This window comes from Engystomops pustulosus, chromosome 1 (assembly GCF_040894005.1).
Source record: "Engystomops pustulosus chromosome 1, aEngPut4.maternal, whole genome shotgun sequence".
Lineage (NCBI taxonomy): Eukaryota > Metazoa > Chordata > Amphibia > Anura > Leptodactylidae > Engystomops > Engystomops pustulosus.
Window position 1 is genome coordinate 108,125,831 of NC_092411.1, and position 18,000 is coordinate 108,143,830.

Consider the following 18,000-nt stretch of genomic DNA (forward strand, 5'->3'; position numbering starts at 1 on the left):
TTACCAATTATCTTAAAACTGGTCAAAAACGTATGTGTTTTCAAAACTGGGCCATAGTCGCTGAACATTTAAAAGATTTATTGCTTTAACTTGCAGCTAAAAACTTTAGAGTTTGCCTAGTGCACAGCGTATAAATGCACTGCCTGAAAACTACAAAGAATTTTATTTCTCAGTGACGTTATTTATTATTCCATGCCGTGTACAGGGAAGCTGGAAAAAATTCCATATATGGTGAAAAATCGCATTTGTGTCACTTTCTTGGGGGCTCAGTTTTTACGACTTTTACTGTGCGCTCCAAATGATACATCTACTTTATACTTTGGTTCGGTTTTATTGTGTTTTCATGCATTTTCACAAATTAATATGTATGGGAAAAGAATTAGTTTTCCATCTTATGACCCTAATAACTTTTTCATACTTCGGTGAACGGAGCTGTGTGTGGTGTCATTTTTTGCAAGTTGAGCAGGCAGCATTTTGAGGACTATGCAACCTTACGATCACTTTTTATTGCATTTTTTTTGCTGTGTAAAATGCTGTAAAAGTTGTGTTTTGGAGATTTGGCTCTGTTTTCCATGTAGTTCACCGCCAGCAATAACAGTTTTAATATTTTGATAAACCGGGCATTTTGAGATACCAAGCAACATGTTTGTAATTTTTACTGTTTATTTAGTTTTATATCAGTTCTAGGGAAAGGGGGGGGGGGGGTTCATCAACCCTATATGGTCTATCGTTTCTACCATATACTACAGTATTGCAGTATATGGTTTTTTTTGACATAGGATTCATTACAATGAGCCACTGGCTCATTGTAACGTATCTTCACAGATCATGCAGTCTCTGGTCTGACGAAGACGCAAGGCTATCATGGCAACCAATTACCACTCCCCAATGACATCACTGGGAGCAGCGATTTCAACAAAGATGGCAGTGTTTTTTGCTGGCGTTAATCAAGGGGTTGACTCCCATAATCGGTTCTGTCGCCAACCACGGGTGTTAGCGATGGGTGTTTGCTGCAATACGCAACTCATCCTGTGAGCCCTCTTCAGATCATATCGCGCTGACGTATATATCCATCAGTGAGCGTAAAGGGAACTGGACAGGATGGTAGAAGAGCAGAGCATTGTGATATACAGCTTTATTACAGAATATTCAGTATAACTTGTAACTTATTCCAAAAACCTCTGATCATTCTGGCCTTGGGACGAATGATTTGATTGCTCATAGCTGGCTTAGGAACAAAGCCAAGATATTCAGTAAAACTTGTCATTTATATTTTCACACCAAAAGGTAGAAAATGGGAAATATGCAGTTACACATACATATGATCCTCCTTTTGCTAGACTTTTGTTGAGTGGGCTATATTAGGTCATGGTTTTTCATATTACCTTAAAAGCTGAGGTAAAAAGTGGTGTTTACACTGTCCTCAATCTCCAGATGATGTTCTACTCCTTGTATGAAAGGTTATTGGTACAAATTTTTAGGCCTACTTTATCGCACATATATATTACATGATGTTTGTCAGCATTACAATAGTTTCTGGCTCCAATGTTAGAGGAACTGTTAGCTCTTTCCTCCTGCATTGTATTTTGTTTTTTCTGTTCTGTCTTTCTGGAGCATCTTTTTCTCAGTACTATGCATTGTTTAGATCCTCTGTTATTCCTACTTGAAACTCTTGACTGATTGAACAATTGATGTTGCCGTTCCTTTTGTCACTGCCATGTCATACTGTGTAGACGCGTGCCCCCTGGACAGGCCAAATCATAGTAATCCCATTTTTTTATCTATTCAAAGAGGAAAAGCTGCTCCACTATAAAACATGTACATTATTTTGCGGACTATAAGGCGCACCGGAGTATAAGGCGCACCATCAATAAATGCCTGCCAAAACGTCTAGGTTCATATATAAGGTGCACTGGACTATAAGGCGCACCTGATTATAAGGATGAATGACCAACAGGTGGCAGACCTGTGCACAGTTCAAGGCAGCTGTTGTCTGTAAGTAAGGTTCATATATAAGGTGCACTGGACTATAAGGTGCACCATTGATATCTGAGAAAATCAAAGGATTTTTTGTGTGCCTTCTAGTCTGAAAAATACGGTAACCAAAAAAGCTGCCAACCCCCTCTGTATATTAGCTGTCATGTGAATTCTTTATCTGTGTTTCCCATGGATATGTGCCTATGAATGTGAGAAAGTACACAAGGGGAACTTATTGGGTCTGGAAGTATTCCTGAATACATCTGTATTGCGTTACCTCCTATGTTTCTATAGAGCAGTGATGGCAAACCTTTTAGCGGCCGTGTGCCCAAACTGCAAGCCAAAATCCCCCTTATTTATCGCGAGGTGCCAACCAAAAATGAACGCAATGTACACAGAGAATCGTGGGGCCGGCAGTAGGTCCTCCAAAGATAATTTGTCCCTTCTCCCACTTCCTACATTCCCAAGTAGCGAAGTAAGTATCACTTTAATATATGCCTGAAAGCAGCATCTTTTAAGTTGCTTGGAACTGCAGGAAGATTCTTTGAGTCCTGTCTGGTGCGCTGGGGTGATGGCCCAGGTGCCCACAAATAGGGTTCTGAGTGCCGCCTCTGGCACCGGTGCCATAGGTTTGCCACCACTGCTATAGAGGGTTTGCTTTAGTTAGAATATTGTATGTACTATGCCGTTGCACTTTGGTACTCCTGCGAGCATGGTCCAGGTACAGAGAATGCTGCATGACCACCATGTCACACTGCAGCCCTGTGTTTAGCACAATCCCTGCTTCTCCATTTGCTTTTTGTTCATCTTTTCCCCTTCTTTTAGATGGGTCCTAGCTATGATGTTCTCTGCATTGTGTGCCATTGTCACCTGGTGGATTGTATGTGGCTCCCCTCAACCCTTCGTGCTAATCTGTCTTGATGGTTTAAGACCCCCCTAATAGCCGTCAGGACCGTGGCACTTGGTCAGTGTAAGTGTCTTGTCACATTCTGTGTTTTGTGTGGTTGTGCATGGGTGATGTCTGCTGCTCTTCTATATTCTGCTATTTTCCGGAGCCAAATTGTTGGAAAACATGACTATTAACTGTTAAAATCCATCAGCTTTTTTCTCTTATTATTAATCTTCCATACCTTAAAAAGAAGCTATAGGCTATCCTGTCATGTCTGTTTTAGTGAAAACTTGTATTCCCAGTGCAATAACACTTTTGGAGCATCTTTTTATTATTGGTGTATTGTGCTGTTCCTCCATTATTCCAGAAAGTTAGAGACAACTGGGCGTTACTATGTCCCTGGTCATACAGTCTGCCACTGCTAGCACTAATGTGACAGTATCTGATCTGCACCCCCAGATTGGTGGAATTTATGTTAGTAATAAGATAATGCAAAGAATTGATATATAATGAAATATATACCGTAACTATTCACTAAAACTGACGGCAGGACAGTCAGAAATGCTTATATGCTATTGATCCGGCTGTACTATTGTAGGCTTCGGATAAATGAGCCTCAGTATATCTGTTCTTCAAACTTATTCTTCTTTCATAAAGTGATCATTTGGCTTTAGTTTATAGAACACATGTCATTGTGGAAATTTTGGGAGACCCACTAATCCTAAAATGATGAAGAGGGGGCAGTGCTAGTTTAATGCTGTGTTTGGAAAAAATTGTATAGGGGAATCTTGAAAGGGGAAGAAGCAAGGATCCCCACAATGTCATTTTTATTTTCTGGAACAGTTGGGACGTTCTGGTGATAGAGCATCACCTCATCTTGTGGCAATAACCCTTGCTTCCATGTCATGGGCCATGGCCAAAATACAGGCGGTCCCCTACTTAAGGACACCCGACTTACAGACAACCCATAGTTACAGACGGACCCCTCTGCCCACTGTGACCTCTGGTGAAGCTCTCTGGATGCTTTAAAATAGTCCCAGATTGCAATAATCAGCTTAAAATTGTCTGCAATGAAGCTTTATTGATAATTTTTGGTCCTATTACAGCAAAAAAATTTGAAACTCCAATTGTCACTGGGGCAAAAAAAAAAAATTGTCGGGAACTACAATGATAAAATATACAGTTTCGACTTACATACAAATTCAACTTAAGAACAAACCTACAGTCCCTATCTTGTATGTAACCCGGGGACTGCCTGTACTATGGAGATGAACAGGAAGAGCACTGATGCATCAATGAAATGGGAAGCATTGCAGGAGGTGGTGGGCAGGGTGGAGGGGATAAGGCATTGAAGCTGAGGACGCTTGACCTGCCACTATATGAAGCTATGCCTGAGATCTATATTCTTAACTAAAATGTAGTGGCGACAGTTGTAGCGCCGACAAAATTAATAGTGGAGAGTGGAGATTTATCATTAGCCGGCACTCCAGTGCGCCCCCCCCCCCCCCCCCCTTAAGACCCAATACAAACACATCAAGAGATTTGAGCCTCTTTGATGAATCTGGCAGATGGCGGGTCCACCAGGAAAAACTAGGCCAAGTTGTACTCAAGACCACTTCTGTAAATACGTTAAAAATTTTTTAACACAAATCCTCTTGATTCCTGATGAATTTCATAATGATTTAATAGACCATCCTATTGTTGGTACTGTGTTTAATATACCACATAATATACCCTCCAATTAGTATCCTAAACGCCTCACATGGGAGGAAGCATATGACCCATTTGGAAAAATGTATTAAAAAATATTAACCAAGCAACTATCAATCACAGCTCAGATTTATTAAAGGGATTGGCCACTTTTCAACAAATCTGTTCCATTAGACACGTCTCTGCATCTGTATGTACCTGTACCTTTGTCAATTAGGATGGACAGTGAAAAGAAGGAGGTAGACACAGGAAGAGATGAGGAGGATGAGTCATTTCTGTATGCTGTAGCTCTTCCTATTCATCGGTGGTCACGTATATAAACAAAGAATGATAGTCAGCAGACAGCATTAAAGTAAGTAGCAGGAATGCTGAATCACTTGATGAACATTCAGGGATTATTATTAAAGTAGTAAAGGCACATGGGCAACGTATGTAAAAGAGTGGCCAACTCCTTTAAAGGGACCTGTCTGGGTGATTCGGAACCCTAAACCACCTACAAATACTTATGGACTGGGTGGTGTAATGTGCCAAATCACCATATAGTTCTGTGGGGGCCCACAATAAACGCCCTTCTAATCTTTCAGGAGCTCTTAATGTCTTCATAATGCTTTAGTGGAGACCCTGGCTTGACTGCGTATGTACTATAAGTATAGCGTATGCGTGGTGAAGCTGGGGTGTACTACTCAATGAGTAACTGAGCAGGTCCCGAGTGAATCAGATCTTAAAGGGATAATTTCTTCTGGGCATTTACATTCAATTTAATTAATTTGCCATAACTGTATCCAATTTTCCAATTAGATGTTATTAAAAAAAAAATTACCTGTGTGAAGATAATTTCTCATTATGGTCCCAAAGAAACAAGACTGTGTCCTTGGATACGACCACCTCTGCTGGAGTGATTGCACAAAGACACACAAGGTTTTTGTATATGAAATGTCTAGGAGTTACTGCATGTCCCACAGCCGTCCTGTGGTAATGATCGCTGAATCCAAGGAGGTCAGGCAGTACTGAATAGCGCATGTGCGGGGTGGTCGTATCCAAGGAAGCTATCTCATTTCTAAAGGACAACATGGCTACATTTAGTTGGGATGACTTGAGGAGCTTGTGTTTGCTATTGCATAATGATGTGTGTATTTAATGCAGACCACATCAATCTATTCTATTTTGACCTTTCAGAGTCATTCTGCAGTCCAGTGTGCAGAATCCCAGGTCAGATATATCTGAGAGTTCATGCATTACAAAGAGGACAACCAGGTCTTCTGCAGGAGGCAGCACACTGCGAGGGTAAGCTTGTTCCTCCATACCCTGTATAAACTATTTGTTAATGTGGAGACCTGGTCCATGTATATAACCATAAGCCTCCATCATAGAGTACACGTGTTTTCTTCTTTACTACTGTTGTAACATTTATTGACATACAAGTCATAGCCAGTAAAATATTAGATGACACAGCTCTTCTGTATGCAGCTTCTTCATTATAGTGATGTTACTAAAGGCATCATAAACAGGGTAACCTATCTGTAGGCAGAATAGCTGGGTATATATATTTGCATTACTTTTATATCATACTTTTTTACTGATACTGTTTGGGTTCAGAACAACACCATTAAAGGGGTTGTTCACTTTCAGCAAATATTTTTGATATGGTTTGTGTAAGGAAATGTTATCCAATTTTCCAAAAAACTTTCTTTATCAATTCCTCATGGTTTTCTAGATCTCTGCTTGCTGTCCTTCTATAGAAAGTTTCTATGTTGACTTCCAGTGGATAGAAATCTGTCCATGGTCATGTGATCGACACGTTATTATCACACAGCCCCTATTACTGTGACAATAACGGCTCGTATGTCCATCATATAACCATGGACAGTTTTCTATCCACTGGAAGTAAACATGGACGCTTTCTGTTGCAGGACAGTAAGCAGAGATCTAGAAAACAGTGAGGAATTGATACAGAAAGTACATTTGAAAATATTTGCTCAAAGTGGACAACCCCTTTAAAACAATAGGATGTAGAACCAAGAGTTTCTACTGACCAAAGTCTTTTGGGCTTGTGCATTTAAAGGGAACCTACCACCACGAAACTACCTATAAAGGTAGATCGGGTGGTAGGTGGATCAATAGGACATGAGGATAGCCCTTTTACGGGCTAATCCTCACGTCCCCGCAATGATTTGAAAACTTTTATTGCCCCAATATTAAAATTTTCTTATGCGGCTACTGGGGCGTGGAGTAGCCGCATCTGAGGTTACACGAGGCGGCTACTCCACGCCCCGGCAGCCTCTTTCTCCTCCTACCAAAAATCTTCGGCACGCAGCTACGAGGAGCTGCGCGCCCTCGTCCGGCACATCTGCTGTCTGCGCATGCACAGAACAGCAGGCCCGCGCCTGCGCGGTCACTGCTACGGAGTCGGAGCTGTGCGGGCCTGCTGTTCTGCACATGCGCAGACAGCAGATGTGCCGGACGAGGGCGCGCAGCTCCTCGTAGCTGCGCGCTGAAGATTTTTGGTAGGAGGAGAAAAGAGGCTACCGGGGCGTGGAGTAGCCGCCTCGTGTAACCTCAGATGTGGCTACTCCACGCCCCAGTAGCCGCATAAGAAAATTTTAATATTGGGGCAATAAAAGTTTTCAAATCATTGCGGGGACGTGAGGATTAGCCCTTAAAAGGGCTATCCTCATGTCCTATTGATCCACCTACCACCCAATCTACCTTTTATAGGTAGTTTCGTGGTGGTAGGTGCCCTTTAAGTAGTTGTATGTGCTCTCTTCCACCACCCCCTCTCCATAGACTTCTGTGTAATCGGAGTGACCTTCAGTCCTCTTTCAGATTGTAAATCTGTTAAAGAGTGAGCATGGATGATATATATTTACATATACATACAATATATAGTGTTTATGTGTATATGCTAATTTACTTTTTGTAATTTGGCAAAATTCTGTGACCATTTTAGATCCTTTTTAGTATTTGATGGTTAAACTTGTCATAACCTCTAGGGGCAGCTGTAGAATATTTGTTGGTAATACCTCATGCCTTTATCTTTAACCCCTCCTTCTCTCATTCCTCTTAACATGCCACCTCTCGCTAGTTTCATTACCTGTTACCATTCTCTCTACTTTCCCCTACAGCGTGATTCCCGAGCGGAAGAAAAGGATTGCTTTGCACCAAATGCGCTTAATGAAATTATGGTACTCTCCGGGCTCTGCTGCTCTTTGCCTGCAAAATGTGCTTGACCAGCTCTTTCAATCTTACTAAAGCAACCTGTCTGCATCGCTTTCCCACTAATACAACACGTCTCGATTTATCCGCATCAAACCTGTATCCGTGTCTTGGCTGCTTTCATTTGATATTTGTGTGTTGGTTTGGTGTGTGTTTGGTTTGACTTATCTATATGTTTTTATGTATGTGAATTCACTTTTTAGATATTTATTTTATTACTTCCATTTTTTTTTAATTTGTAAGTAATGTCAGACAATTTTCTTTGAGTTAATCTTTTCTGATTATTTTTTATTTTATTGTTTTATGTTAACAGCCACACTGTTCCCCGAACTCGGACAGTATTGCGGTAAATCAGAAGATTTTGCCTTCAGCGGATGATGGAAAGAAGTATGGAGAAGAAAAAGGACTTCTTATGGAAAAACTTGCCTTTAACCTCCCATCCCCTAAAGAAAACAAATCTGAACAATGCTTTGCTGTCTTTGTTTTTGTGGCTTCCATTTGGCACTGGGGTGCCGAGGCGTCTTGTGCATGCAGCATATGATGCCAATGTGGCACAAACATTGTGATGGCAATCGTCTCATACTCACTACACTTCCGATAACCTACATACTGTAGGACATGGCAGAAGGAAATGAAGCGGCACATTCCATTGTCTTCTCCCTAGGATAATTTTCCTTGTTTTAAAAGGAGACTTTCATTTACTTTTATGTATGTAAATACATATATCATTGATGTGTAACGTAAATAATTTGTAATTTACAATACCAAAGGGTTCTTTGCAGTCACTGTGGAAGACAGAAGATGGCTGGGCCAGCTCTCCTTACAGGAATTCCAATGGATTGGAAGCCTTTATCTTCATGTTTGGTTTGATAATATGTCAAAGAACAAAGTTTTTACAAGGGACAACAGCCTTTATACTATCAGACAACTGTCCTCTTAGTTTATGTGAAAGTATGGTCCAAAATGAAGCCCCCTCCCTTTTTTTTTTCTTTTTATGTTTTGTATTGGGTTGGGGTGTCTAAAATCTTGTTTTTTCTTCTTTATTGTATTTTTTATGCCATTTCATTTATTCCTGTTGAATACTTGTGGAGAAAGATGATCTGTTATTCAGATATGCCAATTCAGCGACACAAAACCACTTTCAAAACCCCCTTTATAAAATGTGGCTATATCTGTAAACTATCCCCCGGTGACAGAATTTTATAACACATGTCCATGTTCCCACAGCAACAGTGAGACCTTCGTGTTAAGGGGTACCGCAGCCCGTGATCTATGGACTGACCATGGCAGAGTTCTGTTTCTCAGACCAACCACACTGCTGGGGATGGGATTCCTTGCATATGATATGATATGATACAAGGAGTCCCTGCTAAACACAGTATTAACACTTTTGATGTGTGTATGGCTCTGCTGTTTAAGAGGGAAGCAGCGATAATATGGGAATATAATATTGGAATCCCATCCATGGCAGTGTGAATGCTACTACGGAAAAGTTTGTGGTCTGTGAATCACAGACCGTGCAAACTGCCCAAAACCACAATATAAATGCAATACTTGACCCTACATAAACAGTTTGCTATATTGAGGTAGAAAGAAATGAATGTATGTACTATAATCAGTTGTTTGTGCTGCATTATAAAAGTGATGAGTCCAATTTGCAGTGTAAAACAAGGTTCCTATACCAAAATCTAAATTGCGATCTTGAACATTTGGTGTTCAGTAAAATAAGCCTTAAAGTCCACCCCACAGAAATCCTTCTGTGCTAGCTGTGCTGTAATTTAAAGGAAACCTGCCCTCATGAAAATGCAGTGTAATCTTCAGGCAGTGTGTTATAAAGCAGAGGGAGCAGAGTAGATTGATACATTGCTTGGGGGAAAAGATTTACTTTAAGATATGTAGTATCAATGTATATGTCTGCTTGTTGTATTTTCTGAAGTCATGGGCCGTGGTCCAGTCCGTGAAAGACACCCATGTTGTGCTCTCCCCAATTGAAAAACATTTTTTTAGGGCAGGTATTAAACAGATTTTGGGGAGTATTTATCAATCTAACATCCAATGTAATAACCAATAACAATCACAGCAGTGAGACTTGGACCACGGTTGTTAAAACCTCTGCACTTGTGCTTTTTTTTGTTTTGTTAATTTTTTATGTTATTGAGGTTCAAGTGCTCCAAGGGGGGGGGGGGTCAACAGGCTGTGGCTATTACTCTCCTACTCTCTAGCAAACATATCACAGCAGCACAGAGCTAATACTGTTACAAGAACAGAGAGGTTTGGGAGAAGTGCTTTGGGGTATGTTATAGGCAGATCCCCTAAGGATGACTTGTACTTCATTAATGTACAAAATCAGCTTTATTTTAGGTTAAGTACAGGAGCAGAGTGTCTAATAAACAGAGCGTCTGAATCCCGCTGCTGTGAGCTATTTTTTTTTTTTTTAACTATTGGAGTGCTGTCTGTTCCTGAGAGCACTTATTAATATCATCTGGCCAGGGGATCGCCGGACTTGCACCCAGCTTATTGTAGTGCTGCTCAGAATTTCCCTTTTTTGTCAGCTGTGTTAATGGTAATGATGATAGATTTCCATTCAGACCTAAACCTGGCCACTGTAATGCCTTGCTCCATATTCAATGGTAGTTTAGCCACGCTTCCAACTAGTATGATAAAAGTGGCCTTTCAGGTAAACGGGCGTCTAGCAGCAATTGCTGGTGTACCAGTGGCATGTGCCATAATGCACAGAATTCTGTCATTGTCTCTTTTACTCAAAAAAAATAAGCCAACAATTAAGTATAATTTGAAGTATCTAAAAATGTGCCATATTTATCATTTAGAGACTCATCTGTTGCCAGTGGGTCAAACTACTGTTACCATAGTAGGCAACGGTACAGATTTACTAAGAAAGTTAGTCTAGACAGAATTAGAGTTGGTCCACCCTACATTTCTTGTAGAGGATTTTTGACTTCTTCCTCAAGATCCATTCAAAAAAATACTCATATGGATCCTCATCAGAGCTTTGTACTTTTCCTGTGGTTTAACAGGGGACATGCAGCCTGTCAGTATATGTCTATGGAGCCGTGAGCTTTTCTGGCGTATACGGTGACCATATGCCAGTAATGAGGTGATGTAGCGAAAGAACTCTGCACCTCTCTCTATGCAGAGGCCCTTCCCCTGAAGTCTTGTCCCTGTTCTGTTTCTCAAAACTATTTAAATACTAGATAGATATGGTACATGGCATTTTAGACCATCTTTGTTGCACAATAATTGATAAATATCCCCCAAGAAATGAGATTTTAATAATGGATTATATTGGAAATGTAATTTACTGAAAGGTCCTGTTTAACAACAAGTATGTAACCAACAATTGGCAATTATACTAGTTATATATTTAAAATGCATTGGTTTCTTTTTTTCTAAAAAGCTTATGTTAAATTGCATGTAAGAATCGAATGTAAGCTTAGAAAAACCACAGATCCTGATGAAGCCGGGGTTGGAATGGCTTTAGGTTGTGATTGTGTTGTGGCAGGGGACGCAGTTCAGTCTTTGCATGTCTGTCCAAGAGTAGGCCGGCGGCACACGTGGTGTTTTGAATCAGTTTTTGGGCAGTTTTTAAGAAATCCGTTAAAAAATGCATGTGTTTTTGACAGGTTTTACCAATTATCTTAATTAAAACTGGTCAAAAAGAGATGCGTTTTCAAAAACGCATGCGTTTTTTTTTAACGGACTGCTTAAAAAACGGCGCAAAACCGAGTTCAAAACGCCACGTGTGCCATCAGCCTTATTGTTCCTTTTGATCAGGTATTACATGACAGCTGTCCCCGACAGGGTGCCTGTAGTGAAGAGACTGTGGGGATGTGAAGGCTAGACACCCTCACTAACAGATTCTCAATGTAAAAAAGGAGCCATTGTATCGGATCGAAGATTCAGTTCATGCCCATGACAGAGAAAAACTGATACCACTCAGGAAAGCATCTGACAAAAGTTACAATATAGAAATAGTTTTTTGAACAGATGGCACACTGCAGCGCTCATTACAATATTTTAACGCAGCAGGGCCTACGGCCGTTGTTTTAACGGTCTGTGCGACTGATGCATGTTCTAGTTGGAAACATTGTCTCGGATGACTCAGACTACAGTTTTTGAGATTAGTGAAAATCTGATGCAGATCCGTTTTTTACAGCACAGAATCGGCCCGTTTGTAGACATGACCCCTAAGAATTTGGATCATAGATAATTCTATGGTTAGGTTACCCACCGGAAAGTTCCAGAATCCCCATTATATAGTGTAGCCATAATGTTAACCTGTTCTTTTGCCTTGGGACCAATAAAATGACTTTCGGGCACAGCTTAAGAAATGTGATTTATCTCTGTGTAGGAGATGTTACAGTAATGCTTAAAGAATATCAGGATATATACAATTTAACGATGTAATCAGACATAAAAAGTGGTGTGATGTGGAGTAATCAGAAGCCAATGGTGGCTTTCAGTTCAGAATATAAAATTACATAGGACTTGAGCTGCGGCAGAACTATGGTTATAGTATACACTATGTTATTCTTAAAGGACATCTACCATCAGTTTAGTGACGAATAACGAGATGGAGTAGCATAGCGGTGACTAGGATTAAAACCCTGGAGTGGGTGCACGCCTCAAACACCTGGCTCAGAGGTGCTCAAATAATGCGTCGTGAAATCATGTAGTAGAGGCAGCACTCCTTGTAAAGGAAAAATGGTTTATTCGCCCAGAATAAAGAGTGCACTCTTCCTTTACATGGAGTGCTGCCTCTACTACATGATTTCTACCATCAGTTTAGTGATGGTAGATGTGTCCTAGTAAGAATTTCCTCAGGGCTTCTTTTATTATAACTCTATATCCCGCGGTACAGGGGGTGTGTATACATTAAAATACTAGGCTCCCTGAGGTGCTCTGGTGATGTAGCCTGAGCACCCCAGACTAATTTGCATAACTTTTTCCCCAACATATAGTTATAATAATAAAATAAGTGCAGATGAACGATATTCTGCAGAAACGTTTTAGTAGAACACATCTAGCATCACTTAGTTGATGGCAGATGTCCTTTAATGATGACACATCTGCAGGTCTAGCATTGGCCCAGGGTATGTTGACATGTGATGTTTACATTGTGTTTTGAGATGCAACGCAAAGACTCCTTGGAGCAGATGAGAAATGCAATGTTCACCCAATGCAATTAAGCAGATCACCTCCAAACAGCCTTTGCACCCACAAGGGTGTTACATACCACCTCCATCCTAGTGTGTGATCAGTACTATTTCCCTCCATCCCTTTATATCTGAAATGGTGAATCTCTGAATACAGAGCTGATCAGGGTCAATTAGGAAATTCATGTTTTAGATCAGAGAATGATGCGTTTAATGAAGGAAAAAAAAATCAATTCCTCCAAGGATTACACATTCCCAGAAAAAAAAAAAAAATCAGATTCTGACTGGCCATAATGACAAGCCAATAATAACGTTAGACTTGGCATGATAACTTCTTATCCCGTTAATATAGTTTCCTCACCAGAATTGTTCCCACACTAATAAAATATAGTGAGAGGTTTAACAATTCATACATTTTTTTTGTATAAAAGCATATTATTTTGATTCCTGAGTGAACATTCCCATGCATTTATATTGACTATAGTTATGAATGTGATGCACGCGAGAAGCGTTGCAGTGTAAAGCATAAGGAAGCCCATATAGTTTGTATTAGCCTATAATTCCAGACACTGAAAGAACAAACCTATGTCCTGTACATGGATGAACAGTACAAAAAAAATATATTATGGAATTCTACATTTATTATACGTATTTGTTTTATTTTGGTTTTTAATACAAATTTAAATTCCCAAAAGAGTTACTCAGGGATGTTGAAGATGTGGTGATAAGGTTATGTACAACTTGTTCATGTCTTGCTCTGCTGTCCATGTGTAAGGCAGCAGTTGACAGTTTTTATTAGCAAATTTATATCAACTGTATTAAACAAAGAAAAAACTTAGCAAAGGGTGTACATTGTCTCCTCAGAACTCTATAGATACAATATTGTAACACTGTATAGTTGAAAACTGCTCTTAAGGGTGCGGTCACACGTCGCGTTTACTGCATGCGTTTAAAAACGCATTGCTACAGCTGAAGGGATATTTCCCTAATTAAACAGCTGTTAACGCTTGCGTTTGTGTTAACAACTGATGCGTTAATGCGTTAACACTTGCATTTTGTAAACGCAAGCGTTAACAGCTGTTTCATTAGGGAAATATCCCTTCAGCTGTAGCAATGCGTTTTTAAACGCATGCAGTAAACGCGACGTGTGACAGCACCCGAGTGTGATGCACTTTGACGAATTCAACACATGATCCAATTGAGAATTTCGCCATATGTGAGCAGTCTGTCTTGTAATGGATCTCAACCATGTAATTAATAGCACCTTTACCTGTGCCTTTTTATGTTGACTTCTTATTTCAGAATGTTGAACCCACAGTGTAAAAGTCTTGATTTTTAGTAAATGGTATATTTGTAATCCTATTTTTTTAAAAAGCTACTGAGAGGTTGATATTTTGCAGGAGGTATTTTCATTGTAGAAAAAAAAAAAATTTAAAATATTCAATTCACCATTCAATATGTATGCTATATGTTGTATAGAAACCGTGTCACATAAGTGTTTTTATACATTCCTGAAATACTTTGTAAATACACAATTCAGCAAAATAAACTAATACATCATTTATACCCTGTATTGGCATTGTATAGGTTCCATATACTTTATACTAGTTGCTATTTGGAAATGCTGAACACAACTGCTATTTAATAAAAAATATTGTTTACTGTAAAAAAAAAAAAAAAAGAAAGTCCCTACCACTTGGGGTCCACCTTCCAATCCCTAATCTGTTCATAGCCATATTCCATGTATTATGCCGGGACTGACTATAGAGGAAGTAGGTGGGGCTTGGTGCTTCTTGCTCCCCTAACTGGCCCCATAAGCAGTATAATACCGTCCTACACAGCATATAGCCCCACCTGACCACCACACAATATAAGGCTTCTATGACACTCCCACTAATTGTGCACCACCACCCCTCATTAGTAATAGCTCTCATTATGACACAACAGTTAATAATTCTCCAAGCCCCCAAGCTGTTTATTGGAGCAGTAAGCCAACACATTAAACTTAATACAGGCTTTTGCTATGGAATGCCACCTGATAATCCAGGGACATCTTCGTGCATCTTCCATGCATTTCAAACCTCAATATTGCTGCTAATCCAGCCCCCCACCTCTGAAGCGAGCAGCTGATGAGATCACCATGCCTCCTGTGCATCTACCACAGCAGATTCCCTGAGGCTTCTCTGCGCTCCCCTTCCTCAGTAATGGGTTGAAAACATGTAAAGACTTATATATCAATTCTGTTGCATCTTTTCAGGAAGTTTTATTTGATCAGTAAGGGCTTAATAACCAAAAAGTGTTTTTTTTTTCTGCACAAACGTTTGACACCAATTTTGTTCGATTTGGTTAATGGGGGGGGACTGGCCGACCTTTACAATTTAATTATTATCTTCAAAAGAAGCACAAACAAAAATTTGGGCAGCACAAACATAGCACAATTGATTGGCACCAGTTTTGTTTGATTTGGGCAATGTTGGGGTAGCTGGTTGACCGCTGAAAAATTATGCCTTAAAAATGATAGCAGCACAAGCAAAAATTTCTGCTGCACAAAACATACCACAAACATTTGACACTAATTTTGTTAGATTTGAATAACTTCATTTAGATGGACTTAATGTGGTGAGGCAACCCACCCACCTTGTTGAAATTAAAACAAAATTGGTGTCAAACGTTTGTGCAGCAGAAATTTTCATTTGTGCCGCTATCGTTTAAGATTTTAATGAAAGTTCCCAGAGATCAGAGGTCAACCAGCCCCCCCACATTGCCCAAACCAGTGCCAAACAATTTTGCTACATTTGTGCTGCTCAAATTTTTGTTTGTGCTGCTTTTGTTTTGAATATATGAACAAAAAATTAAAGTTCGAGCAGCCCCCCCACATTAACCGAATCAAACAAAACTGGTGTCAAGCGTTAGTGCTACGTTTGTGCAGCAAAAATTTTCGTTTGTACCGCTATCATTTTTAAGGTATGTTCAGGGGTTAAAGGTGTTTAGGAGGAACTGGTAAAAACAAACCTAGTTACACTTCCCTGGTTTGATCACCAGGGGGAGCTAGCAAACACATTGTACTTTGGAAGAAATGAACTCTGACACCAGTTTTGTTTGATTCGGTTAATGTGTGGGGTCTGCTTGATTTTTTTGAACTTTAATTTTTTGTTCATATATTCAAAACAAAAGCAGCACAAACAAAAAATTGAGCAGCACAAACTAGCAAATGTAGCATAATTGTTCCGCCCCAGTTTTGTATGATTTGGGCAATGTGGGGGGGGGGGGGGCTGGTTGACCTCTGAAAACTTTCATTAAAATCTTAAAAACGATAGCGGCACAAACGTTTGACACCAATTTTGTTTGATTTGAACAAGGTGGGGGGGGCCAACTTCACTCAGGTCACACAGGCCCCTTCTTCAGGCATGGATACAAATGAAGCACTGAGAAAAACACAATATTTGAGGGATGTTACAACAAGATAATTAGTACATATTGTGAGACCCAATGAAGATGAGCTGGGGCAATAAAAGTGGAGGTTATCTTCATTGGGTCTCACAATATGTACTAATTATCTTGTTGTAACATCCCTCAAATATTGTGTTTCTCTCAGTGCTTCATTTGTATCCATGCCTGAAGAAGGGGCCTGTGTGCCCTGAAAGCTTGCACCAAATATCATTTTTCTGGTTAGCTAATAAAGGTATCATTCCATAAGCACTTTTGTAGTTTTTACACAAAAGTATTTACATCAGATTTTTAAATAAGCCAAGGAAGGCCATAGGTTGCTACCACACAGTGCATCTGTGGACCGTTTTTAAACAGACTGAAAATCCCCGGCGTTTTTTTATGCAAGTTTACCATGCGTTTGGCTGCTTTGAACCCGTTTACAATAAGTTTGGTTGAATTGACGATAAACCTAAAATGCATGCATTTTCAGTCCTTTTAAAAAGGGTCCAATAACTGAATGCACCCTAAAGGTGCTGTGTTTTTGGACACTGCCGTTGCCTGCCATACCACGGCGGCCCCAGGAGAGGAGGTGGTGAGCCCCGCCCCTCTCCATAGGAATGCACTGCACCATACTCCCTAGAAAGATAGGACAATGTCCTATCTTTCTACAAGCTACGGAACCACACCACAAGCCATGCCGGATGGCCATTGAAGTGTATTTCAGCAATTCCTTCAACAAGCTATAACTTTGGTTACAAAGTTAAATGTAGTTTTTGATGGCACAATTTTGGCATTCATAAACCCTACTGCTGAACTAATTTAGGTTCAATGGTTTTTAAATATACTGCATAGAATAACTTTTCTGGAGCAATACGCATGCAGTGATACCAAATTCACAAGTTTTCCTAATACGCTTTTTTTTTTTTTTTTTATTAAGGGGGGAGGGGGCTTCTTACTGCAGTCTCCTTTTTCCAACATCACACTTTGGGTATCCAGAGTTCTTGTCCATGCCAAAAACACACCACTTGCAGCAAGAACTGCAGGTGCTTCCACAAGGTGTAAAGCTAATGGGGAGGCTGCAGTGCAATGTTTTTTTAAATTCCAACTTCAATGCAACAATTAGTAGCCAAAGCATTGAACTAGAATAAAAAGCTATTAAATGAAAAACCCAACGGATCTCCCCATCCACTAGCTTCCCCCCGCCCCCCTTTAAAGAGGACCTATCACCTATAAAAACGTGTTATGCTGATAGCGTTATCAGAAACTTCTGTTAGCACCAACAAACACTGCTGCACTGTATTCATGAGGGGGCGGTCCGTGGCACTGCCTTCCCCGGACTGCCCCACAGGCCAGCAGTGACTGCTGTGCATCATTAGGCATTTGCCACCCCCTCATTATTTTAGTCTTCCTAATCAGAGTCCCTTAAAATACCTAATCATCTTGGCTTACCTGTACTACCATCCTCCCTACTACTAGCTGGGCTGCTATCATGGCTGTTAGAGCAGCATCCACCAGGGTTGCCATTTCTGACACAGACAACCTTGCATCATCTCTCAATTTAGCGATTTTGATTGGGTGTTCTGGAACCGGATTTCTGGCTACATGACC

The 18,000-nt window shown here is 40.2% G+C and overlaps 1 protein-coding gene across 10 annotated transcripts in view; it reads left to right on the top strand.

Annotated features, from left to right (window-relative positions):
* The window catches only part of CDC14B (cell division cycle 14B), a 58,267-nt gene extending 44,986 nt beyond the window's left edge, over positions 1–13,281 (top strand). For 3 of the 10 annotated variants that reach the window (XM_072150813.1, XM_072150818.1, XM_072150814.1), the window contains 3 exons: positions 5,753–5,860; positions 7,699–7,795; positions 8,103–13,281. In XM_072150813.1, coding sequence (XP_072006914.1) covers positions 5,753–5,860; positions 7,699–7,795; positions 8,103–8,330 — 433 coding nt within the window. In that variant the 3' untranslated portion in view covers positions 8,331–13,281. Of the gene's footprint in view, positions 1–4,793; positions 4,929–5,752; positions 5,861–7,698; positions 7,936–8,102 lie in introns of those variants that run through there. The other 7 variants (XM_072150817.1, XM_072150820.1, XR_011855576.1 and 4 more) reach the window with 6 other exon arrangements.
* Positions 13,282–18,000: the final 4,719 nt, after the last annotated feature.